We start from the raw sequence: 26,691 nt of genomic DNA, 5'->3' as shown, positions 1-26,691 counted from the left end.
TTCTGTTTACAATGTGAGGCTCATGGTGATGGAGGGAAAGAGAGGTCTGGTCAGACTTTCCCAGGAGAGTGTGCCCTGTAGACCAGAGGTTCTTAACCCAAAAAGATCCTCAGTCTGAGAAGCCAAGTCCAACTAAATCAGAATTACTGCAGAGGAGAACTTGGAAACCAGTGTGATTCCATCGTGCAGCCAAGGTTTAGAACCACAGCTCGAGAGCCACACTGCCTAAGGTCATGGCCGTGAGCCATGCGTGCCTGCTGAGCACTGGATACATGGTGCATCCAAACTGAAACGGGCTGTAGATGGAAAGTCTTCACCAGATTTCCACAAGTCAGCACACAAAAAAAGAGGACACAAACTATATCATTCACACTTTTGTTATGCTGATTACATGTAAAACAAAGGGGTGTGTCCTGAGTGATGTGGGTGATGCTGTGGGGTAGACCAGAAATCTGTAAGGAATCCTTCAAGGAAGAGAAAGAAGAAACATTCACATGTCTTCAAACAATTCTTAAGACATCATTGTTTCCATTTATAAGTGAAAGTGAAAGTGAAGTCGCTCAGTCATGTCCGACTCTTTGCAACCCCATGGACTGTAACCTATCAGGCTCCTCTGTCCATGGGATTTTCCAGGCAATAGCACTGGAGTGGATTGCCATTTCCTTCTCCAGCGGATCTTCCTGACCCAGGGATCGAACCCAGGTCTCCCGCATTGTAGACAGACGCTTTACCGTCTGAGCCACCAGGGAAACTCCTCAGTTGGCCCCCTTGGCACATTCACACCAGTGTGAAAGTGTTAGTTGCTCAGTCATGTCCATCTTTTTGTGGCCCTTTGAACTGTAGCCCGCCAGGCCCCTCTGTCCATGGAATTCTCCAGGCAAGAATACTGGAGTGGGTTGCCATTTCCTTCTCCAGGGGATCTTCCCAATTCTGGGATGGAACCCAGGTCTCCTGCATTGCAGGCAGATTCTTTACCATCTGAGCAACCAGGAAGCCTTCCCCCACCGACACCTGTACTAGCACGCAAGCTTGTTGTGATACATCCGTATGAAGTCTTGGTTCATTTTCTGTCCACCAAAAAGAACACGATAGGAAGGAAAAGTCTACGATGTTGGACTAGAGTTTCCAAGAAAAAGTCAAAGTTCAGGCTGGAAATCTCTTTTTATCCATTCTTCTTAAGCATGGCCAAAAAATATCCTCAAAGTATATCCTTTTCCTCATCTCATTTTTTAAATCAAAAGTCATGTAAAAGGTAATATGGAAAGAACTTTTGATAGATTAGGACCAGCTAAAAATCTTGGATATGGCCGTACCAGAAAACAGTGTTTGTGATTTTTGAGGCTTGAGTTTTTGGTCTGCTTTGAAAGGTTTCCAGTGCTTTGCTGGGAGATACGAGGAACCTTCCAGAGAGATTAAAGGTAATCCTCCTCTGGAAAGCTGCACACTTCCTTGTTACTCCCTTGACAAAGACCCTCGGTCATAGCATATGCTTTCACGTGTTTAGCTAAACCACAGAGGGAGACGAACTGAATTTTTACCTTGAAAGCCAATACCATGGGCTGCAGTTGAGATATGATCAACAGCAGGATGGGACAGGCCAGGGAAAGTCAGGACCAAAAATATGGACAGACTAGACATTGTAAGAGTAGTAGGGAGAGCTGAGGTCAGTGGGTGTTAGGACAACATGTGAGAAGAGGGAAGTGCGGGCAGGGAAACGAAAGCCAAGATCCTGGAGATACGGGGCAGTGGGGAAAGGCAGTGCCGACAAGGAAGGACGGAGGAGCTGCTCGACATTCAGGCAGACGAGACAGTTTGAAGAGTCCACGTAAAGGGGAAGGTAGAGAAGAAGCAGGTTCAAGCATGCAGAAGGCACCATCGGAGCCTGGAGCTCAGCATCCAGGGAGAGCCGGAAGGATGAGGACTCCTGTACCCACAGACCGGGTACGCAACGGGGTCAGAACCCAGGCTGAAAGAATTCATAGCCAGAGACTTAAAACCCAGGTCAGAAACTGGGGGTCAAGGGGGAGCCCAGCACGGGGGAGGGGTCTGACAGCAACTCTCACTTCAACACGTCCATGCATCGAATGTAGCAAGAACCACTCCTATGTTATTCATAGATGGGAGAGTTTCCAGGTTAAGTGACAGGCCAGCCGATCATCCCAGAGAAGGTGTGGGTCGTGAACCACATTACTCTAGTACTGATCAGCAACTGCTGGGTCAACAGGGTAAGACCCAAAGGGTTCCCATAGTCTGTTCTTGACTCACTGGTCGAGCTCAGCATTCTCATCTCCTCCCTTGGAACCTTGGTCTCTGTGAGAGGCCTTAACATCAAGCTGTGCAAATCCAAAAGACTGGGAGCTTTCCTAGCTGTTCTCGTCTCTCATGCCTAATTGGACTCCAAGCATTAGCCTGACGCCAAAAGCAGACAAGGACGTCACGAGAAAATAAAACTAAACACCAATACCTCCTACAAATGCAGATGCAAAATTCCTCAACTAAACCAAATCCTGCGACATATAAAAAGAGGCCATGTCATAACCAAGAGAGATGTATCCCTAGAATGCAAGGTTGGTTTAACATCTGAAAACCAATGCAATATTCCATACCGACAGGATAAAACAATGAAAAACAAGTAATTATCTCAATAGATACAGAAAAAGCATTTGATGGAATCCTACACTGTTTCATTATTAAAAAAACAAAAACAAAAAAACAAAACCATCTGCAAACAAGGAGCAGAAGGGACCTTTCTTGATCTGACACAGAGCATCTATGAAAAACCCACAGCTAACAGCATACCTCGTACTTAGACTGAAAGCTTTCTTCCTAAGAACATGAATAAGACAAGGACGCTCGCACTTACTGCTTCTATTCGACACTAAACTGGAGGCTCTAGCCAGAAATTCGATTTTTCAATAAATCACTGAGGCTTCTGTATTGGAAAGGAAAAAGCAAAACTGTCCCTATATGAAAATAACATTAGCTTCTATACAGAAAACTCAAAGCAACCCAAAAAATAACCATTCGAGCTATAAACGAGTTCAGTAAAGCTTCAGGATACAAGATATATATATAACTCCCCAATCCACTACACACTAACAAAAGGTCACAAAGGCTTGAAAATGACCCCCCAAGGAGTGGAATGAGGTCGGCAATGCTGTAAAAGGTCTCATTCCCCATCCTGAGCACTGGGAGTGTTGGCTCCAGGAGCTCTGACTCCATTACTGGGGGCCTGAGCACCACAAAGGTCAAGGTCAGATGCACACTCCCTGCACACCCTGGTCATGGTCAGGGAGGGCCCTGGGGGCCTATGGGGGTCTGCACTCCTCCACTCAACAGCAGACAAAATGCACCACGACGAAGTGCTCCAAGAAACTAAAAAGGCAAATTATCATGTGATACAGCAATCCCACCTCCGGGTATATACACAGAAGAATTGAAAGCAGGATCCCAAAGAGATACTGGTGCACCCGTCTCTTATGTTCCCTGCATAGGCAGGCGGGTCCTAGCGCACCAACTGGGAAGCCCCCCAGTGGAACATCCAGTCAGCCTTAAATAGGAAGGAAATCCAACATACGCCACAACATGGAAGAACCTTAAGGACGTCAATAAATCTGTCTTAAAAAGACAAATACAAGGGGTTTCCCCGGGGGCCCAGTGGTTAAGTAAGAATCCACCTTGCATTTCAGAGGATGCAGGTTTGCTCCCTGGTCTGGGAAGATCCTACATCCCTCGGGGTGATTAAGGCCCTGCACCACAGCTGCTGAAGCCTGAGTGCCCCGCGCTCCACAACAAGAGAAGACACTGCAGTGAGAAGCTCGTGCACCGCAGCTAGAGAGGAGCCCCTGCGCGCTGCAGCTAGAGGAAAGCCTGAACAGCAGTGCAGACGGGGTGCAGACAGAAGCAAAACAAATAAACACACTGTTTAAAGTTACAGGACAGAGAGCAGCATTTTAAAAATAATAATAAAATAAAAAGGCAAAGACAAAATGATCCCCTTTATGTGAGGTTCCTGGAGTAAGGAGTCAGTCACAGAGCCCGAAAGTAGAGTAGGGGTTGCCTGGGGCTGGGCGGGGGTCAGGGGTGAGGGGAGGGGTTATTGTTTACTGGGGACAAGGTTTTCAGTTTTTTTAAGATGAAAAGGGTTCTGGAGATGAGGAACATGATGGCTACACAGCAACGTGATGTACTTACTGATACCATCATACACTTAAAAATGATTAATTTTATGTATGTACGCATGTGTGCTAAGTTGCTTCAGTCGTGTACAACTCTTCGCAACCCCGTGGACTGCAGCCCGCCAGGCTCCTTTCTGCATGGGCTTCTCCAGGCAGGAACCCTGGAGTGGGTTGCCATGCCCTTCTCCAGGGGATCTTCCCGACCCAGGGATTGAAACCGTGCCTCCTGCGGCCCCTGCACTGCAGGCAGATTCTCTGCCGCTGAGCCACCAGGGGAGCCCCTTACCGCACGTATACTCCATCACAATTAAAATTTTTTAAATAAGACAAAACAAAACACCATGACACACTGAAAGAGAAGAGACATCGCAGGAGAAAGGAAAAAGCTTTTTTCCTGCTTTCTGAACAAAAGACATTGCCTTCTCATTTTGTGCGAGGTCCTGCCCATCATGCGGTCATCTGTCCTCCCGTCAGAAAAAGCTGGCGTTTCTCCGGGTGTCATTCACTCACCTGCAGTGAAACGCTGGCCTTAAGAGTCCCTGTCCTCTGAAATGGTCCCTCTCTCCCCTGACTTGGGAAAGCCATGACCTTGGGAAGCATAATCCCCTTCGGAAGGGACAGTGGAAACGGGGTGGGAAGTCTCCTAAGCCCCTCTTCTCCACTTTCCTTCTAGAACCTCAGCTGTCACGCTATGGGGTGCTTCCTGGCACAGCGGAGCCTTGACAATGCTCATTTGCCCCGACCTCCCACCTGGAGATGGTCAAGGGCGAAAGCTGGCTGGAGGAGGGCTGAGGTCAAGGCGCCAGATGGAAGCCTTGGGGCCACGGCAGTTCCCGTGCCAGGCTGGGCCACGGGGTGTTTGGCCAGGGGTCCCGGGCTAGCAGCGCTGGTCTGAGCTTGGGAAATGGTGTGGCTTTGGGCAAGTCACTTGCCTTCTGACTTTCTCCAGCATGAAATGAGGCTTCCTGAGGTCCCTCTCAGAGCCAAGGTCAGGTCAGAAGGGCATTGCTCGTTTGTAACATGACGATGGTGTTTTGGCCTCCGTGACTTTTTCCATCGCTTCTCCCTTGCCTGCACTGAAAACTACCCATCGCAGGCCCCTCAGTCTCCTGCGAAGCCCCCCTGAGCAGGCCTGGGGCCGCCTCCGCTCCCCACCTGCAGGCCGCGGTGGGGACATCGCAGGAGGGAGCTGGGCGGGGGCTGCCCCCAGCCCGCGCTTCTGGACAGAATGAAAACCCCGATGCCCCATCTGATGGAATCACACCGAAGAAAGGAAACTTGTCTCTTAAGAACAAGCGAGAGGCTGATGACTGAAGGCCCAAAGAATTTTGTGGTTGGGCCGTTTTTTTTTTCCTGTTGTTTGTTTTCTGGCACAATCTGCCTCTGTTTCGGAGCCGACGGCCGCGGTGCCCGTGACAAAGGCCTCTTTCTTACGACAGTTTAATAGCTCCGATGTGGGGGACAGCCCCGACTCCCGCGGGGCGGCCTCTGGAGGCGGCCTCTCAGGAAAGGAGAGAGCCTCGCTTTCCGTCCAGTTGGGTCCAAACTGAACTGAGAGAGGCTTAAGGAAACAACAACAAAAAACCCAAACCAAATGGGAAACTCCTTTCGAAACAGGAAGTGAAGGCTTGGGGTGGAGAAGACAAAATGTGTCAGGAGAGAGGAGAGACTGGACCCAAGAGGGATGCTCAGGGCTCACTGTCTGCTGAGGGCGGAGGGGAGAAATCTACGTGGGGGCGGAGAGATGCGGATGGAGATGTGGGGGTCGTGGGCGCGTGTGTATCGATTCCCTACGGCCGCCGTAACCTAGGCCGCCATCCAGGCGGCTGAAGACATCAGAGACGCATTCTCGTGGTCTGGAGGCTAGAGGCTCAAAAGCAAGTGTCAGCAGGACCACCCTCGCTCGGAAATCTCTAGGGAAGGTCCTCCCTCGGCTCGTCCAGCTTCCGGCGGCAGCCAGCACTCCTGGACACTTCTTGGCTTCTGGCTGAGTCACTCTGATCTCTGGTTCCCTCGGGGTGTCTCTGTCGTCACCCAACCTCCTCCTGTGTGTGTGCCTGTGTGTCTCTTCTCCTTGCCTTATAAAGACACTGGCCATAGTGGATTTGCGCGTGCGTGCTCAGTTGCTGGGTCGGATCTGACTCTTCTGCGACCCCATGGACTGAAGCTCCTCTGTCTGTGGGATTTCCCGGGCAAGGATACTGGAGTGGGCTGCCATTTCCTCCTCCAGGGGATCTTCCTGACTCAGGGATTGAACCTGCGTCTCTCTCGTCTCCTGCATCGGCAGATGGACCCTTTACCATTGTGCCTCCTGGGAAAATAATCCTGCACGTGGAAAGCACTCACTAAATGTTTCACAACTACCAGAGGCAGGGCTGGGAGGCAGAGAGCTGGGGCAGGGGTGTTAATTCTGGGCTTCCGCACACCTGCCACCTGCCATGAGCTTGACCTCAGGGAAAGTCCCCGGGCTCCGGATTCTCACCTGGCTACTGGGAGGGCAGTAAGAACTGAGCAGTGCATGTAAACAGCCCCTAAAGGCAGCCACCAGTGCCACGCCGCAAACCCATTAATCGCCCACGCTGCTCTCCTAGCTGGCCCGGCAAAAAGCAGTGGATCAACGCCAGCACCCATCCGAGCCCCGCTGGTGACTCTGGAAAGCGCAGTTGCTTTCTGCCTCTCGCTGCGTGTGACAAGCAGTGCCGGAGGATGGACAGGGCAGCAGTGGGTATGCAGGACGGAGAAGTCTGTGTCATCCCCAGCGCCTGGGAGAGCCACAGAGAAAAGACAGGCTGCTCTTCAAGAGCCTCGCAGGGTCCACACCTCCCCTCAAGCCTGCCCCGGGCTAGACAGAACACATGTTGTGCTGAGATCGGTCCCCGGTGCCAAGACGGTCAGCCCTGTCGCCAGGCACTCGGGTGGGGGTGGCCGGGGGCCGCGGAGGAGGAGGCGGAGGAGGCTGCCCCTCACAAATGGGCTCCTTGTGCTGCTGATGAGAGAAGCGGCCACCGGGCAGACCGGGCAGGGCAGCACGGAGCCGCCTCCTTGTTCTGGACCCGAACCCCGTGCCGTGACACTGGGGAGAGTGGAGAGGGTCCAGGGATCCAGGGGCGGAGGGCGGTGCGCGCAACAGAGAAGCAGCTTGTGCTATACAGAGGGGACTGCCCACTTGAAATCATCCATAGAATTCAGGCGGGCCATCAGGGCCAGGTGCAGAGCAGACCACACCCAGCCTGGTCCCGGGCCCCACGCAGAGAACAGAAGAGGCCCCCAGCGAGGGTGCAAGATGGGGAAATAGATGCACGCAGTATCAGAGTGAGAGCCAGCCGCACGCCAGCTCAGCGCTCAGGCCGGAAGGCAAAGCCGGCCTGGGAGGGAGGCTGTGAAGGCCCGGCGTCTGCAGGCGGAGCCCGAGTCACAGGAGATCAGGGGCCCCACGCTCCTGGACCCGGGCCTCTGGCCTGGAGCCCGAAGGACCCTTGTCTCCCGCATCAGCAGGTGGGTCCTTTACCACTGAGCCGCCCGGGAAGCCCAAGAACATAACTGCATACTGTTACTGAAAAGGGCTTTTGTGCATTTGAATAGAGAGAGAATTAAGTCCCTGTCTGGGGCAGGGGTGGTGTAGAAAGGACTTGGTTTTATCCTGAGTTTATGAACTAATTTTTGGTGATAAACACAGATCGTAAGAGATAGCAACTGGCTGTGAGAGCAGCTGTTCTCAATGCCTTTACTTCGCAAACTAGAGAAGGCAGCATTTGCACATGTCTTCGCATGCCTGGGGGACACGTGTTGTCCTACAATCACCAGCAGTCCTGGAACCATAGCTGCCACCCTCCTTTGGAAACGGAAATGTAGGTAGTGAGAGCCCAGGGCACAGGCAGGAGGCCAGGTGCGGGGGACCCAGAGTCTTGCCCTGACGCCCCACTGCCGCACGGTGGCGCTGTCTGCCAACAAGCTGCCAATTCCACCGGCGCCTGATAATTCAAGGGAAGGCTAGGCAGCTGTGTTGGGGGACGGGAAAGTAAAATGTACTTATGGGGAGGAGCTGTCAATAGACGATTCTAGAATTCCAGGCTGGAAGACTCTGCAGAGTCCCTTGGACTGCAAGGAGATCAAACCAGTCAATGGTAAAGGAAATCAGTCCTAAATATTCATTGGAAGGACTGTTGCTAAAGCTGAAACTCCAATACTTTGGCCACCTGATGCTAAGAATTGACTCACTGGAAAAGACCCTGATGCTGGGAAAGACTGAAGGTCGGAGGAGAAGGGGACGACAGAGAATGAGATGGTTGGATAGCATCACTGACTCAATGGACATGAGTTTGAGTGAACTCTGGGAGTTGGTGAAGGACAGGGAAGCCTGGCCTGCTGCAAGCCATGGGGTTGCAAAGAGTCAGACACGACTGAGCGATTGAACTGAAGAATTCCAGGCAAGGCAGTTTAACGGGTTCAAGAGAAGAACTTGTCTGCCTCAAATAGAATGGAAAGTGCCATCTGCTATTGCAAATAAAACGCAGCACAAGAATTTACTTCCAGTTTTGCTGACATGATGGAAGGGGTGGCGGTAGGGAGGAGTCTGTGTGTGTGGCTGGTCAGGGTGTGTCCTCACACTGGGGCTCCACGTCTCAGGCGAGAGACCGCTCTGCAGCGAGCCAAGACTGGGCTGTGGCTTCCCCAACCCAGGAAAGCCGAGATGCAATTCAGAAGGTGAAGACTTCCTCCTTGAGGAAGAGATGGTCTTGTCAGGGCTCCCCAGAAATCTGGGAACTTGGTCCCACCACAGGGAGGTCTGGGGCATTAGCAGAGCAGCCTGCGATGTGGAGATGGCCCTGGCAGCCTGCTCCTTAAAAGATGCTGCTGCTGCTGCTAAGTCACTTCAGTCATGTCCGACTCTGTACGACCCCAGAGATGGCAGCCCAACAGGCTCCCCCGTCCCTGGGAGTCTCCAGGCAAGAACACTGGAGTGGGTTGCCATTTCCTTCTCCAATGCATGAAAGTGAAAAGTGAAAGTGAAGTCTCTCAGTCATGTCCAACTCTTAGCAACCCCATGGGCTGCAGCCCACCAGGCTCCTCCGTCCATGGGATTTTCCAGGCAAGAGTACTGGAGTGGGGTGCCATTGCCTTCTCCAAAAGATGCTGAGTGAACACCAATGAAAGAATTTATGTTTTATTTCCCCAAGTGCCCTCCAGGGCTTCCCTCGTAGCTCAGTGATAAAGAATCAACCTGTCAAGCCAGGAGACATGGGTTCAATCCCTGGTGGGAAACTAAAATACCGCAAGGCACGTGGTGTAGCCAAAAACAGTGCTCCTGGCTGCCCTGGTGGTTCAGAAAGAACCCACCTGCTAATTCAGGAGACTCAAGAGATGTGAGTTCAATCCCTGGGTTGGAAAGAGTCCTTGGAGAAGGAAATGGCAACCCACTCTAGTATACTTGCCTGGAAAACCCTATGGGCTGAGGAGCCTGGCGGGCTACAGTCCATGGGGCCGTTAAAGAGTCGGACACTGCTGAGCGACCAAACGTCTCCTCTCACCGCGTCAATGGAGTCTCCCCTTCAACACTCTGCATTTACCTTGCAAATGTGTTTTCCGGATTAAACTTGAGAAGTAGGTGGACAACTGGGACAGATGGATGTGCACATATAGGTCTACGTACCCGTCAACTGATTACTGTTGACTAACGAGCAGGAAAATGCGTCTACTGCCGTCTTTGTTTCTAAACAAATGGCTGCTTAGCTGATTAATGGCTGCTGTCTTAAATGAATGCTAATATTTCAACATGCACATTGGCTTTCAAGCCAGGCAGAAGGATATACCTGACTTTCACTTTGCTCTTTGATCTGAGCGGCAAACACAGACTTCAAAGTTTGTTCTGATGCCTGCAATGTGGAACTCAATGAGCCATGTCAGGTCCAGATGCTGGCCAAGACTGCAGGCATCCTTGACTAAGTGTCTGGGTGTTGGGTAGCAATGGCTGGCCAGGGCACTCAGCAGGAAAGGAAAAAAAAAAAGGTCCAGGAATACCTCGGGGATGTGCTCTGTGGATTCTGTGTGGTGTTCCGTCAGGTCAGCGGCCAGACTCCTCTGCTGCAGGTAGCCAGCTGCGGGATGTTTGCCTTGCCAGCCGGTCAGGGTGTGTTCTCGGATTACAGACGCCTTTCTACTCGTGCTTAAGTAGGATGCATGCGATACGTGAGGCCAAATCTGAAGCATAAATAGCCTCACTCTCCCTGCTGGTTTGAATTATGTCTGCCGCTGAGTTAAGAGCGGAGGGCATGTTTCCTCTCTGGAGGTAATGACACTTCAGGAGGGAAAACCGCTTAAGCAGCCAACTCCCCAAGGAACGGCAGGATGGAGAACGGCTTTGTGGTGAAACCAAAGAGAAACTGCTGTGGGACCTGCTTGGAAAGAAGCAAGCCGTGATTCCCTCGAACCACTGGCGGAGACTCGTCTTCCTCCAGGAGATGTTGGGTTCTGAACGGGTCCCCTGAAGATGTAGGCCACCGACTGGGGGAGGAAGGCGGGCCAGGTGGAAGGCTGGTGATGGGGAGGGCGCCAGAGCACCGACGAAGCAACAGAATCCGAACACTAGATGGCAGCAGCCATATACAAATTACTCACTGGGGCCCTGCAGGGGGGCTTTCTGCCTTTTCCTACTGTTCATGGGATTCTCCCGGCGGCGAGAATACTGGAGTGATTTGCCATTCCTTCCTCCAGTCAAAGGATGACAGGGCTTCCCTGGCGGCTCAGATGGTAAAGAATCTGCCTGCATTGCAGGAGACCCAGGTTTGATCTCTGGGTTGGGAAGATCCCCTGGAGGAGGGGATGGCTACCCACTCCAGTATTCTTGCGCCTGGAGAATTTCAGGGGCAGAGGAACCTGGCAGGGTTCCGTGGGGTTGCAAAGAGTCAGACATGACTGAGTGACATGAACACAGATACCTGTAGTCTTTTTGCCTTTTCATACTGTTTGTGGGATTCTCGAGGCAAGAATATTGGAGGGGTTTGCCATTTCCTCCTCCAGTCAAAGCTATGGTTTTCCCAGGAGTCATGTGTGAATGTGAGAGTTGGACCATAAAGAAGCCTGAGCACCAAAGAAATGATGCTTTCAAACTGAGATGCTGGAGAAGACTCTTGAGAGTCCCTTGGACTGCAAGGAGATCAAACCAGTCAATCCTAAAGGAAGTCAATCCTGAATATTCATTGGAAGGACTGGTGCTGAAGCTGAAGCTCCAATACTCTGACCAACTGATGTGAAGAGCCGACTCCTTGCAAAAGACCCTGATACTGGGAAAGACTGAGGACAGGAGGAGAAGGGGGCAGCAGAAGATGAGATGGTTGGATGGTATCACTGACTCAATGGACATGAATTTGAGCAAACTCAAGGAGATGGTGAAGGACAGGGAAGCCTGTCCTGGTGTGCTGCAGTCCATGGGGGTAGCAAAGTGTCAGACACCACTTACTGAATTAACAACAACACATTAGTCTTTTCTGGAAGCTGGTGTCACAACTTGGATGGTGAACTTGGCCATGGCTGTGCTACAATAAAATTTTATTTATAGAAGCAAGTGTTGGGCCCGATTGGGCCCACTTGCCAACCCCTGTACTAAACGGAGAGCTCTGCCTGGCCCAGCTAGCTCGGTCCACACATCACAGGCATATGCCAGGTAACTCTTTTCTCCTCCCAGATCCACACAGACCTGTCCTTCTTTCCCCCTCAGCCCCTCTCATATACCTATGTGATTACCTACGTCTCCTGAACTTGAACTCTCCCTCCCACTCGATGAAAGAATCAGGTGACAGAAGCTGCTTGTCGGTTCTGAGTCTAAACCCCCTCCTTCCCATCAGCCTCTCCATACCCACCGTCATCGACTCATCCTCTAACTTCCCTGTTGCTCTTAAAACAACACGTAACAGTGGTGTCAACAGCATCTGTCCAGTGGCTGGATTCTTCACAGGGATCCGTCTACCTCCCCCCCAACAGAATTCTTCCCTTGAGCGGTGTTAAGGTTCAAATTGCCTCTTGGACTTTGTCATCGGAACCCACCAAGGTTGTCAGCCTCTCGCTGGAGAAGGTACTTCTCCTTTGGCCTTTGGTCTCACTTCCATAAATTGCCACGTGAACCGCACACACCTTGGTGATGTCACCTGCCTGCAGGTCGAGGCACCACGCGCTCTTAACCACCTCCTCCAAGCGGGCGGCCCCCAGCCTCCTGATGAGATGCTCCGTTCTCGGAAGCACCCCTGAGGCCAGGGGAGGCCAGGACCTCCGTTTACTGGTTCCTTGGACCATCTGGTTTGCATTCGCTACTTGTGCTCATCTCAGGGTGCCCGAGGGCTTCGCCATCCACTGACCAATTGCTTTAGTGATCTGGTTGCTATTTTTCGATTGCATGGCACCGAGGTCAGAGAGTCTGGTCTGAATGGTATTGATCTGGGCGTGTTCTCACTTTCTCTGTGGCACAGTGCTGTTATTTCTGGGAAACACCCACACCGTGTGCTTGGGAAGAAGGTTGAAGTTTTCCTAACTGCTGGGTTGGGGGGTCCACATACGCACATTTTGTTGACGCTTTTACCCATTTTATCAGCGTCAGAAAAGGGAACTGTTCTCGCCACCACGACTGGGCTTCTGACTGTTGCTCCTTGCAATTCTGACCGTTTTTCCTGAGCCTTGTGAGGCTCATGTTGCTGGAAGCGTACACACGCGGGATCATTATGTCAGCCGGGTACCTTGTTTCTCTTGTCATTAAGTACTGACCTTTCTTCTCTCAGCGGCTTTCCGCCTTCAAGTCTGCCTGGTCTGAGACTGAAATTGTTAATACCCGCTTTCTCTTGATCAGCATTCACCTCATGTCTTTGTCATCCCTTTATCTTCCACCTCTGCATGTCAACGTTTTAGGCACGTCACTTGTTAATTACACAGAATTGGAATTTTAAAAAGCAAAACCTCTCTTTCAAAAGATGCATTTAATCGTCTGATGACTGTTTTTACACCACCCCTCCCCCTAGTATTAGTCTGTCTTTCTCTTTTTTTATCTTCCTCTCTCCCTCCCATGAAACCCTGCATGGTCTGCAGCATGAGCTAAGGGCAAAGAAGGCTTACATGCCTTGACTGGGGGCGGGGGCTGTTCTGCAGTAAGATCAGAGGAATTTGAGAGGAAGAACCCAAACCATGCACTGTGTATGGATCTGTAAGTGGGGCAGACAGACTGAAGGACAGGGTCTGCGTGAGGCCACCCTCCTTCCATCTCTGTGGCCCGCATTGTATGGACCCACTCTCCCCACCATTCCCCACGCTCCGTACCCTGGACACAGGGGCAATGGGGGCAGTCAGAGGGGCTTAAAATCCCCCAAGGAGGCTGGTTTATCAGAGGGTTTCATGAGGCTGAAAACAGCCCCGCCTCCCCAGCCCAATCGCGAATGGAGAGCCCTGTGGAGGGTCTACATAACTCAGAGGATCTGTCTGGTCTTGGGAAGCGGGGAGCTGGGTTGAAAAGACTTTTCTTCTACTTTCTTCAGAGACACGAAGCTTAGCAGGAAGCGCGGGTGACAGAAAAGAGGGACATTGGAGCTGACATCTTGGTGTCGGGGGAGACGAGGCGCCACCAGACGGGAAGCTGGGCCGTGAGTGCGGTGCCCAGGGCGGGCTGTCACTGGCTGGCATGGACGTCTCTGGAGCGTGCGCGGCTCCCGGGACTCAGGAGGGCCCCTCAGCGCCCCGACACCGCCCGCCCTGACGGTCCGCGTGGTCCAAGCCAAGTGGAGATCAGATGGCTGGGCCAGGGCACGACGCCCTCCCCTCCTCCCCATGCCCAGGGCAGGAAGCGCAGCCCGCGGGCTTGATGAGGCCAATCAAGCCCCGGGTCTGGGTGACAATCCTCACATTCTGAGGGCTTCACCCATCTACCAACTCCTGGGATCATCGCCGCAGGCGTCTTGTATAACGCTGACCCTGGAGTCGGGGAGAGGGAACGACTTGCGAGTCTGACAGGCAGCAATGAGAATCGAGAAAAAGGAAAAAATCTCAACCCACGACGTGGCAGCCCACGCCCGCGTCTGGGGCTTCATGGAGCAGACGGGCCCCTTCACACGTAGCATCGGAGTCCAGGGACCACAGTGACTAGATGGACACACGGGGGGCCCATGGCAGCTGAGGGTCTTGAGGAAAGGATGCAACGGGGTGTAAAGAGACCCCAGGAAAGGTGGGAACCGAGCAGGGAGGGTGGGATTCTGTGAGGAAGTAGTTCCTGGCAACCATGGTCCACAGACCCAGGGCCAACCACTGAAGGAAGCGGTGACATTGCCTTCGGGGGAAAAAAGTCAATTTTGAGATTGTACCGGTCAGAGGACAGTCAAATGAACTCAACACAGAAGCCAGTGGCCACCGGACCACCACTTTGAGCTGAATTATGTTTTCAAAATATCGTGATTTCCAGGGACTTCCCTGGCAGTCCGATAGTAAAGGATCGTCCGCCAGTGCAGGGGACCTGGGTTCGATTCCTGGTCTGGGAAGATCCCACATGCTGCAGGGCAGCCGAGCCCAGGCGCCACAACCACTGGGCCCCTGCTCTACACAAGAGGAACAGCAAAAAGCCCGCACGCCGCAATACAGTACAGCAGTCCCACAAAGCCTGCACACCGCAATAGAGTACAGTAGCCCCACAAAGCCCGCACGCCGCAATAGAGTAGCCCCACAAAGCCCACAAGCCGCAGTAGAGTACAGTAGTCCCATAAAGCGACAGAGGCCCAGCGCAGCCACAGATTAATTAATTAAAAAGTTTCGAGCACCTTGAGATCGCACCTGTGCTAGCTGTTCCAAAGTCACTGCGGACCCAGTCACCCCCCGCCTGTCCCTACCAGATCGCCTGCGCCCGTCTCTGCTATCCTTCATCCCCTACGGGCATCTGAGTCTTCTGCCCTTGGATGGATGGCACCACGCGCCCTCCTTCAGCCTGGACCCATACGCATAAGTGCGGGAGAGAAATTGAGGCTGAAGGTCAGCGTGGGCATCGCCGGCTAAGAGGTGGAGAATCAAGCCCTGGGGGTGGGGGAGAACAGCCAGGGAGAGAGCGCCGAGTGAGAAGAAGGGGGGCCCTGGAGATGGAGCCCCGGGGAACATGAGCGTTTCAGGAGGGGCCATCGGATGCGAAGCCAGCAGGAGAGCCGGGGAAGGAGCAGACATGAGAGAGAGGAAATCGGGAGCGGCAGCAGCCAGGGAGAGCGAAGCGAGGGCTCGGAAGAGAGGGAGGGGTCAGGACAGCCAGCCGCGGCCTTTCCATCTGACTGGGGCTGAATTCTTGGATATGGGCCTGGCGCATACCGAGGTTGATCATGGTACTCGAACCCTGGAGGATTCAAGCATCTGCCGGCGGGTCCTGGAATCAACCCCTCAGAACATCGTCTTATTGTGATTCATCCATTTTAAAGTGTTTGGCAAACAGCATGCAGTTGCATCCACGGTTGGTTTCCAAAACAGCTCCCCCTTAGCTAGCTTTGGAAGAACTTGGCATAAGCCTGTTTCTCTGATGGAGCATCTCTCTCAGGTGTGAGCACCCCTGCCGTCCTCCTCGCCTCCACCAGTCAGAGCTGGGGGGCTGGGGTGCTGCACAGCTCCGTGCAGACGGCTCATCCAAGATACCAGCTGGTGCAGTGACACCAAGGCACAAGGTGTTGCTTACCTGGCGCTCTCGAAGGTGGCCGATGCTGTCTTTCCTACAGCCCCAAATCCAACTCCAACAGCAAGACCCTCTGAAAGAGACATAGAGACACACGAGGCGTTAGGAATCATTCTTCTATAATATTACACGTGCATATCAGCTTTCCAGGTGGCTCCGTGGTAAGAACTCGCCAGTCAATGCAGGGGATGTGGGTTTGATCCCTGGCTTGGGAAGATCCCCTGGAGGAGGAAATGGCAAGCCACTCCAGTGTTCTTGCCTGGAGAATCCCATGGGCAGAGGAGCCTGGTAGGCTACAGTCCACGGGGTCACAAACCGTCAGACACACTGAGCGACTAAACGACAGCAATACTTGCGCACAGCACTGAAGCTGGCTCAGAAGCCAAAACGAGCAGGCCGCGGTGGGCTGGATAAGTGCTGTCGCCCACCAGGGCAGGGGAGATGCATGGTCGGACCCGCTTGGTGGGGGTACCATGGAACCAGTCACACACTCCATCACACTGGCAAGCTTATGGTCCTTTTTGCATACTTTATAGTCACTCAACATGCTTACACTCATTCAGCTGTTCAGAACAGGCAGTTTCTTCACTTCTTCATAAGAAATCAGAATAGCAGGATTTCAGCATGACATGACACAGGTTAAAAGCAGATCCTGCAAAGGCTCATTTCTGAAACAGGCGTGCCACTCTGTCTGCAGATAAAGGAACTTGACGTAAAGAATGAATCTTACATTTGTAAAGGTCAGTGGATTTTTCTGTTACACGTTGATGTTGAGAAACTGAACTTTTTGAGTCCCGGAGTTTATTTGAATTTGACTGTTTTAATCCTTTTTGTTAATTAAAAACGCTTGCCAAAAAGGGGGGAGCTTCGATTCAGAGGTCAAGGCTCCTCAGTCTTGATAGCTTCTTGTCCTTTTCTTTCTCTTTCAGAGATTTCCTCCAAGGGTGGGCACTGCAGAAGCTGTCACTCCAGGGAGGAATTTGGATAATAAAAGTTCAAAACTTTCAGGACAGCCTGATGCATCTGACAAGCTTCAAAAAGAATGAGTGTCCTTGGCGAGGTTCCACATATCACTGGGGGCTGAATTTCAGGCCTGGCTACGATGGATATGTCTAAGGGTTTCAGGCAGCCCTGCGATCCACGGGGAGGCAGCCTCTTACGCGGCCCTCGAAACTCGGGAGCTGTCCATGGTCCCGAGAAGATAAAGTTAGAGGGCATCTGAGCTGCCTCCATCGGGCCTGTCTCCCACCTTCGGGGAGCCCAGGGTTCACAAGTCTGCAGTTCTCAATCTTGTTTTGTACCAACACAGCCCAGACCACAACCCACTCCCATCAGCTAGCGTGGGGTCTCTGGGGCAATGTTCTTCACCAGGTGTAAAAGCTAAGCAGAGCCTGGCCAGGGTTCCCTGACACCAGAGGGGCCAATCCCTCCCTTTGAGAAAACTTGCTTTTCTAAACCATAAACCGCAGCTGGTGGCTCTTTTGTTAAAGATTCTGCTCGAATGAGTCATTTAACGTAAATGATAGTGCAGCCCTGACAACAGGACTTACATTAATTAGCAAACTAACCCTTTCTAGTTATTTAGCACTTGACTTACTAATGCTCCCAACAGCTCTGGAGATGGGCGGGGGGCGGTGCGGGGAGGCTATCCAACTAATGTAGGAGAGAAAGGGCTCCTCCACAGTGACAGGGCGTTGAGGGGCAGAGCCAGGCTTGACCCTCAGTCCCCCAGTCCCCTCACCATCCCAGTTGGCTGAGATGGGCTGTAGATATTCTCCCAGGTGTGGGCAGCACAGGCTGGCATCCGAGTATCTACATCCCAAGGAGGTTCTGAGCAAAGTGAACGCATCCTGCCTCTGCCCCGCCTCGTAGCTTGGCCACGCCCACAGAGGGTACCACAGCCTCTGCCCCGCCCTGAAGCTTGGCCACGCCCACAGCGGGGTACCACAGCCTCTGGCCCGCCCCGTAGCTTGGCCACACCCACAGCAGGGTACCACAGCCTCTGCCCCGCCCCGTAGCTTGGCCACGCCCACAGAGTACCACAGCCTCTGCCGCCAAATGCACACACGGTGGCCTCCCAGGTGGCTCAGCAGGTAAAGTCACCCTGCAATGCAGGAGACACAGGAGACGCGGGTTTGATCCCTGGGTTGGGAAGGTTCCCCTGGAGGAGAAAATGGCAACCCACTCCAGTGCTTGACTGAAGAATCCCATGGACAGAGGAGCCTGGAGGGCTACAGTCAAAAGGGTCACAAAGAGTCGGACACGACTGAGCACACACGTGCGCACGTCTTGGGTGTTGGCCAACGCAGTTTCCCCCCTGATTTGGAATAAAGGAGAGGAAGAAGAGGTAACGGAGGGAGGGAATATGACTGCAGTTGCCTCTGAAGGTGGAGGAGTGCCTGATAGTCAAGCTAATGAGAAACCAAGATGAATGACCCACCCAGCAAGAGCACAAGTACGGGAATGAAGGCAGATACTGAAGACCAGCTGGTGGTAGAAAGAGCCCGCTGGGTGAAACAGGGAAGAGGGAAAAATGCGACTGGTGTGCACACCCCAGGCCTTCCACCAAAAGTGCAAATCAGGGAGATAATTAAGACAAGAATCCAAAGTGGCTGGAATATTATTAGTAAGCCAGGCCTCTTTTCACAGCTGCTGCCATTAAGCCAAGTGCAGAGAGAAGGAAGACAAACTTCCAAACATGGGGTTATAAGCCCCCGGGGATGCAGGGAGTCAGAGTCCCGAGGGCAAACTCGAGAACAAGCTCGAAATCTGCCCATTCTGCTCTTCTGCGGGTGGGGGGTCTGCCTCTCACCATCTCCCATCCCTCCTGAATCTCCGTCTCTCCCCACCCTCCATGGGATCTCCCATCCCTCCTGAATCTCCGTCTCTCCCCACCCTCCATGGGATCTCCCATCCCTCCTGAATCTCCGTCTCTCCCCACCCTCCATGGGATCTCCCATCCCTCCTGAATCTCTGTCTCTCCCCACCCTCCATAGGGAGGGGGGCACGGGCCTTCTGTTCCTCCTTGACTGGGGAGCAGCCACCACCTTCGGAGGCCAGCTCTCCACCCAGGGAGAGAGCATCTCCATCTCCCTTCAGCAAGCTAATCCCGGGCCTTCCCCTGGGCTGCACCCCTCTGCTTGCAGTGTTGCAGGGTGAGTCAGTTTTCTCTTGTTCCAGAGGTGGGAACAAGTAAGCCCCCCTGTCTCGGATCATTTATCCACCCTTTCTGTATTTCAGCCATGCCACGTGGCTACTCCCCAGTCAGGGACTGTGGTGGGGAGACACGGAGGGGCTGAGCAGAGAGGAGCAGGTTGTCCGATAATGGCCCTTCTAGACGGATGATGCTTTACCACTACTTATGCTTTAGGAGCAAGTCTGAACGTTATTCATGATCAGGTCACTCACTGAAAAACAGACAAATAACCAACCTGGAGCATCAGCTGCTGGATGGGGCCACGGGGCCACAAGGGCGGCCTCAGGAGCTGCCAAGGGGGCTGGGCAAGCTCGGCTTAGACCCCTCCTCCACCCACCTGGTCACTGTTGCCAAGCTGGGAGATGGACATCAGGCCAGGTGAGGGGGCAGTGCTTACCACACGACAGTAGGTGTCCCCTCCCGGCCATCAAGGACTCACACACCACAGGCAGTCCTGCTGCCTTCCTGCCAAGCTGATCCCACAGCTTGAGGAGGCTTTGGGGGATACTGGCCCCCAATATGTGAATTCCCCTTCCTGGCCTGTGGGAAGGAAACCCAAGAAAATGGGAACTCTGAAATATCACACATTGATTAAAGAAAATATTGGTCTATCCAACTAGGTATTGCCACAGAATTCCATTGCCATGGAATTCCTATGGGGTCTTGAAAAGGTCCAATAAAGGATGGAAGTTATCAATGTAAACTTATCTTTTTTTAGAAAAAGTAGTTTGACACACTTTTCTACTGTGGTTTGTGAACCCTGCTGTTCATATGGGATGAAGTTAAGTGTTGGGAAAGATGAAAAATAGAGGTGTTCCAGAAGAGGTGGATTTAACTCCAATTCTTTTTCTCTTATTTATTATTTATTTTCTTATTTACTTATTTTTATTGAAATATAGTTGATTTACAACATTGCTAATTACTCTTGTACGACGAAGTGATTTGGTTATACAAAGAACGTATTTTATTTTCTTGGGCTCCAAAATCACTGTGGACAGTGACTGCAGCCATGAAATTAAAAGATACTTTTTCCTTGGAAGAAAAGCTATGACAACCCTAGACAGCGTATTAAAAAGCAGAGACATTGCTTTGCCAATAAAGGTCCGTAGAGTCAAAGCTATGGTTTTTCCAGTAGTCATGTATGGATGTGAGAGTTGGACCATAAAGAGGGCTGAGCACCAAAGAATCGACGCTTTCGAACAGCCTTGCTGGAGGGAAGGGCACCCTGGGGCCAGCTGCCTGAGAGGCACACCTTCATCGCTGTGGGTGCGCCTGGCCACACTCTGCCCCACAAGCAGAGTCAAGGTACAACTAACTCCTTGTAGGGGACACCTTTGGAGGTGCAGGGGGCCACATAGTCATGGTTTTATGATTCCTCTAAGAAACTGGGAAGAGACATTTTTTTTAAAGCCCCTTGGAGGACTTCTGCATGAAATTAGACTTTGGCAGTTCTTTTAGGATGATGAATAACCTGTTTATCCCTCCCCATACTTGACTCCCACCAAAGCATTTCCAAAAACCAGACAAAGAAAAGACTTTGACGCCTCAGATCACTGTCATGCTTTGCGGCACTGAAGGCAGATGGTATCTAGTACAATGCGTGCGGCTCTCGAGGCCGGTGGGGGTGGTCCTTGTTTTCTTACTGGGAGGTTAACAGAGGAGGAAATCCACTCTCTGCCTCCCCGAGCCCAGTTCTGTGATCGCCAGGTGCCAGGTGGGGGCCCTCGGCGCTCCTCTGGGCGGGCCCCACGTGGTCGTGGCTCTGATGGGTGAACCCGCCCGCCCAGCCTTGGGTCATCACGCACAGCGTGGAAAGGTCAGGGGCTGTGTTCTCCTGAGTCCACGTCTTGTAGACAAAGCTGACCTGCAGGAGGAGAGAATGTCACGGGCACGATGACAGCAAGAAAATTGGCCCTGAAGTGTTTATGTCTCTGTCTGATTTATCCCCGGAGCCTGAAGCCTGACTGCACCTCTGCCCTTCCTTCCTGTGTCTGAGATGGACCCACACCCTTTCAACACCACGGTTTTTTCCTAAACCCGTCTTCCAGTTTTACTTTTTCTAAGACTTTAGGCACAAAAAGAGGCTTCACGTCACACTCTGATTTTGAAATTTAAAAGTGGCTGCTTTCAATCACAATGCCTACTGCCTTTTAATCATGCTGATATACTTTCACTTGGAAAAAAACTCAGGATGCTCAGAGAAAGTCTAAAGTAATCATTTCCCTACCTCCGATTCCCTATCCTTAGTTTTACTCCCAAGAGGCAATATATTTCTTAACAATTCTGACTTTCAATTCTCTGATGGGTACCACTGTCACTTTAAATACCATATTAATATATTGGTTTCTTAAGTTTTATCACAGTATTGATTTAGAGAGTCTGTTGATAGCTCCATGGTTTCTTCCCTATCAGTCTTACTGTTGAGTGTCCCTTATAAATGTTGAGGAACGCAGAACATATGCTTCCCACCTCTGCTTTATTTCCACCTTTATCAAAATTACGGCATTTGATATTGCTCTGTAGATAATATTTCATTTATGACTTATCCTCAAGACAATTCAAAAAATTCAATCCAGATAAAAAGTAAATTTACAATATCAGGGTGCTAACACAGTATTCTCTATATAATCAGGTTGCTATGTAATAAGAAGGAAGAGCAAGCCTAAGGCTTTAAACTCTTCCCATTTGAAGAGGATGGTCCCAAGGCCAAGTGGACTTCTTCCTGATTCCTTTCTGGCATTCATTCCATCTTCTAGGGGTTAACTTTCTAGGGCTTCCCAGGTGGTACTAGTGGTAAAGAACCCACCTGCCAGTGCAGGAGATGCAAGAGAGGTGGGTTCGATCCCTGGGTCGGGAAGATCCCCTGGGATAAGAAGTAGCAACCTACTCCAGGATTCTTGCCTGGAGAATCCCATGGACAGAGAAGCCTGCAGGGAAGTCCATGGGGCTGCAGAGTCGGAACTACCGAGTGAATGAGCACGCCCTGGTCTTAATTAGCTACTATTGTCCTTCCTTCCTTCCCCAATTGTGACTTTTAACTGTGGTTAAAAAAAAAATACAAAAACAGATGGGCAAAGAAGCTGGCAGGACGGTTAGGACTAAACCCACCAGGATGAAGCATCTCTCGAGGACTAACTGGAGAAGCAGGAGTGAAAGCAGCAGCAAGCAAGAGGAGGATGGAGAATGGCCTTGGAGCAAACTGCTGACTCGTGACAGAACAGGCGAGCACCCCGCAGAGGGGAGGCAAAGACGGCCCCGTAAATCACCGTGAAACACTTGGCAAATTTAAAGTCCGGTGTAAATGCCAGATAGTAATAAAATATTCAACTCAGCCAGCAAGGTGCTCTGAGCCCAGAGGCCTGCTTTTAATTAATGTCAGATTTGATTCAAGACATGCTAAAGACAGATGAGCGGGCGCTCAGAAAATCCTCCCCTGACCGGCCTCATCACCAGCTCCTGCATTCCTGGAGAATCTGCTCTCCTGCCTGATATGTCCAATCCTGTGTTTCCTATGGGGGGCAGGATGCAAGACAGACACGGGCTACCCCTGGAGAATGGGGGGGGAGGTGACGACTATGACGTTGTTGTGACCCCAATGCAGGGCGGCGGGGGGCGGGCGGTCAGCGTTCTAAAAAGAAGGCTGAGATTTGAAAGCGCTTCACCAATTACACTTGAAAGCTCTCACACAGCAAAGGAACCCACTGACAGAAGGAAAAGACAGCCCTCTGAATGGGAGGAGATACTTGCAAAGGATACGACCAGTAGCGGGTCAGTACCCAAACTACATCAACGGCATCCAAGTCACTGTCCGAAAACCAAACAACCTGATTGAAAAGTGGGCAGAAGGCCTGAACAAATGTTTTCCAAGGAAGACATGCAGGTGGCCAACAGGCACCTGGAAAGACACCCACACGGCTAACCTCAGGTTAGCAAAGCCGGCCCTTGACAGGCACCAGGTGGCCGTGGACACGCTGCTGTCAGGGTTCCCCCAAAGAAGCGGTGTGTGCTGCCCTGACCATGCTTCCGTAGACCCACCGCAGCCCCTCCTTCCCCGCCTGCTCAAACACCGCTCTCTTCTTCAACAACAGACAGACAACCAGCAGGCCAAGGGAGCTCCAGGCTCCGTGGCGTCTGCTCACTCCTGCTTGCTGTGGCTGCCCTGGCTTTCCGGGCCCATCTGGACTGTTGCTTGTTTGGGATTGAGGATGTAGGCCTACGGCCTGCTCCAGCAGATAAACGTTTGGTTTTTCTAGAGCGTTCTCACCCTAGACTGTGGTTTGCAGATGGCTGCTGTGCGGTGGAGGTGGAGACAGTCATACCAGGATTTCCAGGGAGAGGCTATAACCGTGGAAAGGCTTTCCATGTGACTCAGATTCTCATCTGTGAACCCTCCAGCCGCCTCCCCATCTTCTTGCGTGCATGCGTACGTGCCTGCATGCTAAATCACTTCAGTCGTGTCTAGCTCTTTGTGACCCCACACACTGCAGCCCGCCAGGCTCCTTTGTCCATCGGAGTCTCCAGGCAAGAATACTGGAGTGGGCTGCCATCTCCTTTCTCAGCCTCATCTCCCTCCCCTCCTCCAAAAGGAAAACCAAGGTCCTGCACATCAATGTTTTCCAAAAGGAGCCCCAGGGAGCTCCAGTAACCACAGAAATGGGTTCTGTAGTCAAATATTGCATTGAACCATCTGAAATCACTGCTATTTAACTGTTGCTTTTTTTTTTTTCTGGGACTATAAAACAGAAATCTCATATGGTCCAACCTAATGAGTTCTGGAAACCTTGAATATTCAGATTTCACCTGAACCTTTAAGGCCTGAAGAATTACCTGCAGTGAAGAAACCTGTACAACTTTGTTTTCCAAATGGAGTTGACACCAGAACCCTTTTATTAGCTAACACCTGTTAACATCTTGCAGAACCTGTGTTTTGTAGGACTTTTTTTCCTTGGGAATACTGCCTGGGAGAATTCAAGATAATTAAGAGCTTTCTAAGCTGGGGCTTCCCAGGGGGTGCTAGTGGTAAAGAACCCACCTGCCAGTGCAGGAGATGTGGGTTCAATCCCTGGGTTGGGAAGACCCCTTGAAGGAGGGCTGGCAACCCACTCCAGTATTTTTGCCTGGAAAATCCCATGGAGAGAGGAAAACCTGACGGGCTGCAATCCACAGGGTCACAAAGAGTCGGACACAGCTGAATAACTAAGCACAGCACAGAACAAGCTAGTCTCAAACCCGTCTCCCCATCACATCACCGTATTTTAATAAAAGGACATTCACTCTTCTGTGCATCTTATTCAACTCACAGGACTTACTGACTGCTTACTCCATCCCTCCCAAGCATCTGCTTAGAACTGCAGGTGCACTGAAACACAGATGTTCTAGCCAAGGAAGCCGCCCTCTAAGAAGGAATGGCCAGCCTGATTTGGAAGAATCAGGGAGGGCTGCATGGAAGAAGCGATTTCTGAATTGAAGCTTAGTGGAACTTCCTAGATTGGGAAGCTGGGGGGCAGTACCCAGTGCAACAAGGCAGCCCCAGCTCACCTGGTCACACCCAGTCCTGCCTCCCAGGAGCTCAGGTCACCTTGTTACAGGAACCACTGACCGAAACCGCCTGCCCTTTCCAAGCATCACGGTAAACCACCTGTATGAGTTATCTCACAGCAGGAGGTCCTGGTCAGGAACGCAGAACTAACAAGTTACCGCCAACCAGAAGAACTGGGGAAAGGGCAAAGGGAGAGAGGGGGTCCCAGTGCATGCGTCCCATGAACCTCCCAGAACCCTTTTGGCTAGAATCTAACTACTGAGCGATGCTCAAGCTACCAGGAACGACCCTGAGTCAGAACAATTGGGCAGAGACAACCTGGAATTTAACCCCAGCACCATCAACCCGAGGCTGCGAGCCACGAGGCAGGGCCGTCCTCCGGCTTCCCTCGCCTGCTGCTCTCCCCCCGGGGCCCCTCCCAATAAAGTCCCTCACTTTGTCAACACGTGTGTCTCCTCGGACAATTCATTTCTGAGCGTTAGACCAGAGCCCGCACTCGGGCCCCCTGCCTGCAACAACCTGGCAGACGTGGTTACTTGTCAGCTGCTTCCACTGCCTCTGTTTGCCTCGTCCTCTCCAATCTCCCTTGATGATGGTTTATTCATTTCTTTCAGATCCAACAGCTTTACCACATGCTCTGAAGCGAAGAGCCCAAAGGGGGCCAACCACAGGACTCTCCCCATGACCACTTCTACTCCGTCCTCAAGCCTGTCTCTGAGCCTCGTCAAGTATCTCTCCAAGGATGCCCCATGTGGCCGAGTGAGGGGCCGTCACGATGGCTGGTCTTCTGGGGAGGTGGGAGGTGAAAGTGGGGTCACAGCAAGGAGGGGGTATGGGGGGAGCGGTGTGCCATGCTGTCCCCCTTGGCTTGCGAGCCCTGGACCTCCAGAGTGGCAAAGCAGTGATGGAAATGAGGGTAAAACTCTTCTGCATTTTCCCAGGGCAAAGGGCATGTCTACTGTCTAGAATGATGTCCTAACCACCACCCCATCCTACCCCAAACCTCCCTTTATTCATCCGTAACTGTAACTGAAGCGGACACCTGCCCCCACCCAGGGGACTGTGCACTGGTCCTGGGCCCTGGGTCATTAGCAAGGGTGGCAGACTTCCTCCTGTAGTTCCAGCCCTTGGTATTCCCCTGTGATGGCTTGCTTTCCCCTAAGGGAGCCCCAGGGTCTGTCTCATGAACAAGATGAGCATAATCGGCATCAGCAAGCAGACAGTGCGGGGACCACTGGGGCTGGACCGAGTGACGGGGCTGCAAGTCACCCGACTCTTGTTCCCAGATCGGGAGTTTGGGTCGGACCCTGCACTTAGTGACAGCTGTATCAAACGTCTGCCGCTTGTAGCCTGGAAAGAAGAGGAAAAGTGAATGACGGCAGGGGTGGGAGACAGCGGTTAGTCACGGGGTTCTGCAGACCCGCCACAAAGGGTCACCCACCCCGGGACGGGGAACCACGTCAGTCTGACGGAGGTACCCTCCCCCCTCCACTGACATGCAGCTCTTGGGGAGCTGGGCCGGCCAGTGTCGCCTCCCTTTCCAATGAAATCACCAGCAAGCCACCCCCGCACCCACCAACTTTTAAAAGCAGTTCAGTCGCAAGCTGGCTGTTTTTCAAGCTGGTAATGACATATTTGTCAGTTTCATCTTTGCCTTCATCTTTGTGTTCTAAGGTTCCCCTCAAAAACAGATTTTGTCTCTCCCTCTCTCATCCTGCAAAGGACAGGGTGACTCAGAGCTTGGCTCGGCGCTGGTAGCGAGATAATGAGAAGGTTTTCACCAGCCTCTGGAGCCCAGATCCATGGTTGGCAGCTGGAGGGTGGACGGGAATCAGAGCCCATGGGGGCTCCTCTTGGCAACAGAGGCTACAGGGTCTTGTGGTGGAAGGTGGGGTGCAAACTTAGGCGTGACGGTGGTACCGAGGGGCTGGAGACCACTTAGCGTGTCCTTCCATGAACTACCCTAAGACCTGCACAAGAGACCAGGGAGGGTAATGTAACACTCACCCAACAAGAGTGAGGTTTCCCAGGTGGCTCAGTGGTTAAGAATTCACTTTCCAATGCATAGGACTTGGGCTCAACCCCTGGTGGGGGTACTAAGATCCCACAA

The 26,691-nt window shown here is 52.1% G+C and overlaps 1 protein-coding gene across 2 annotated transcripts in view; it reads right to left on the bottom strand.

Annotated features, from left to right (window-relative positions):
• The window catches only part of SLC39A11 (solute carrier family 39 member 11), a 282,835-nt gene that overhangs the window by 30,354 nt on the left and 225,790 nt on the right, over positions 1–26,691 (bottom strand). For both annotated transcript variants that reach the window (XM_052658095.1, XM_052658096.1), the window contains exon 7: positions 15,850–15,919. In XM_052658095.1, the coding sequence (XP_052514055.1) occupies positions 15,850–15,919 (70 nt within the window). The remainder of the gene's footprint in view (positions 1–15,849; positions 15,920–26,691) is intronic.

Source organism: Budorcas taxicolor, chromosome 19 (genome assembly GCF_023091745.1).
Source record: "Budorcas taxicolor isolate Tak-1 chromosome 19, Takin1.1, whole genome shotgun sequence".
Lineage (NCBI taxonomy): Eukaryota > Metazoa > Chordata > Mammalia > Artiodactyla > Bovidae > Budorcas > Budorcas taxicolor.
This window is presented reverse-complemented; position numbering and strand designations above follow the sequence as displayed.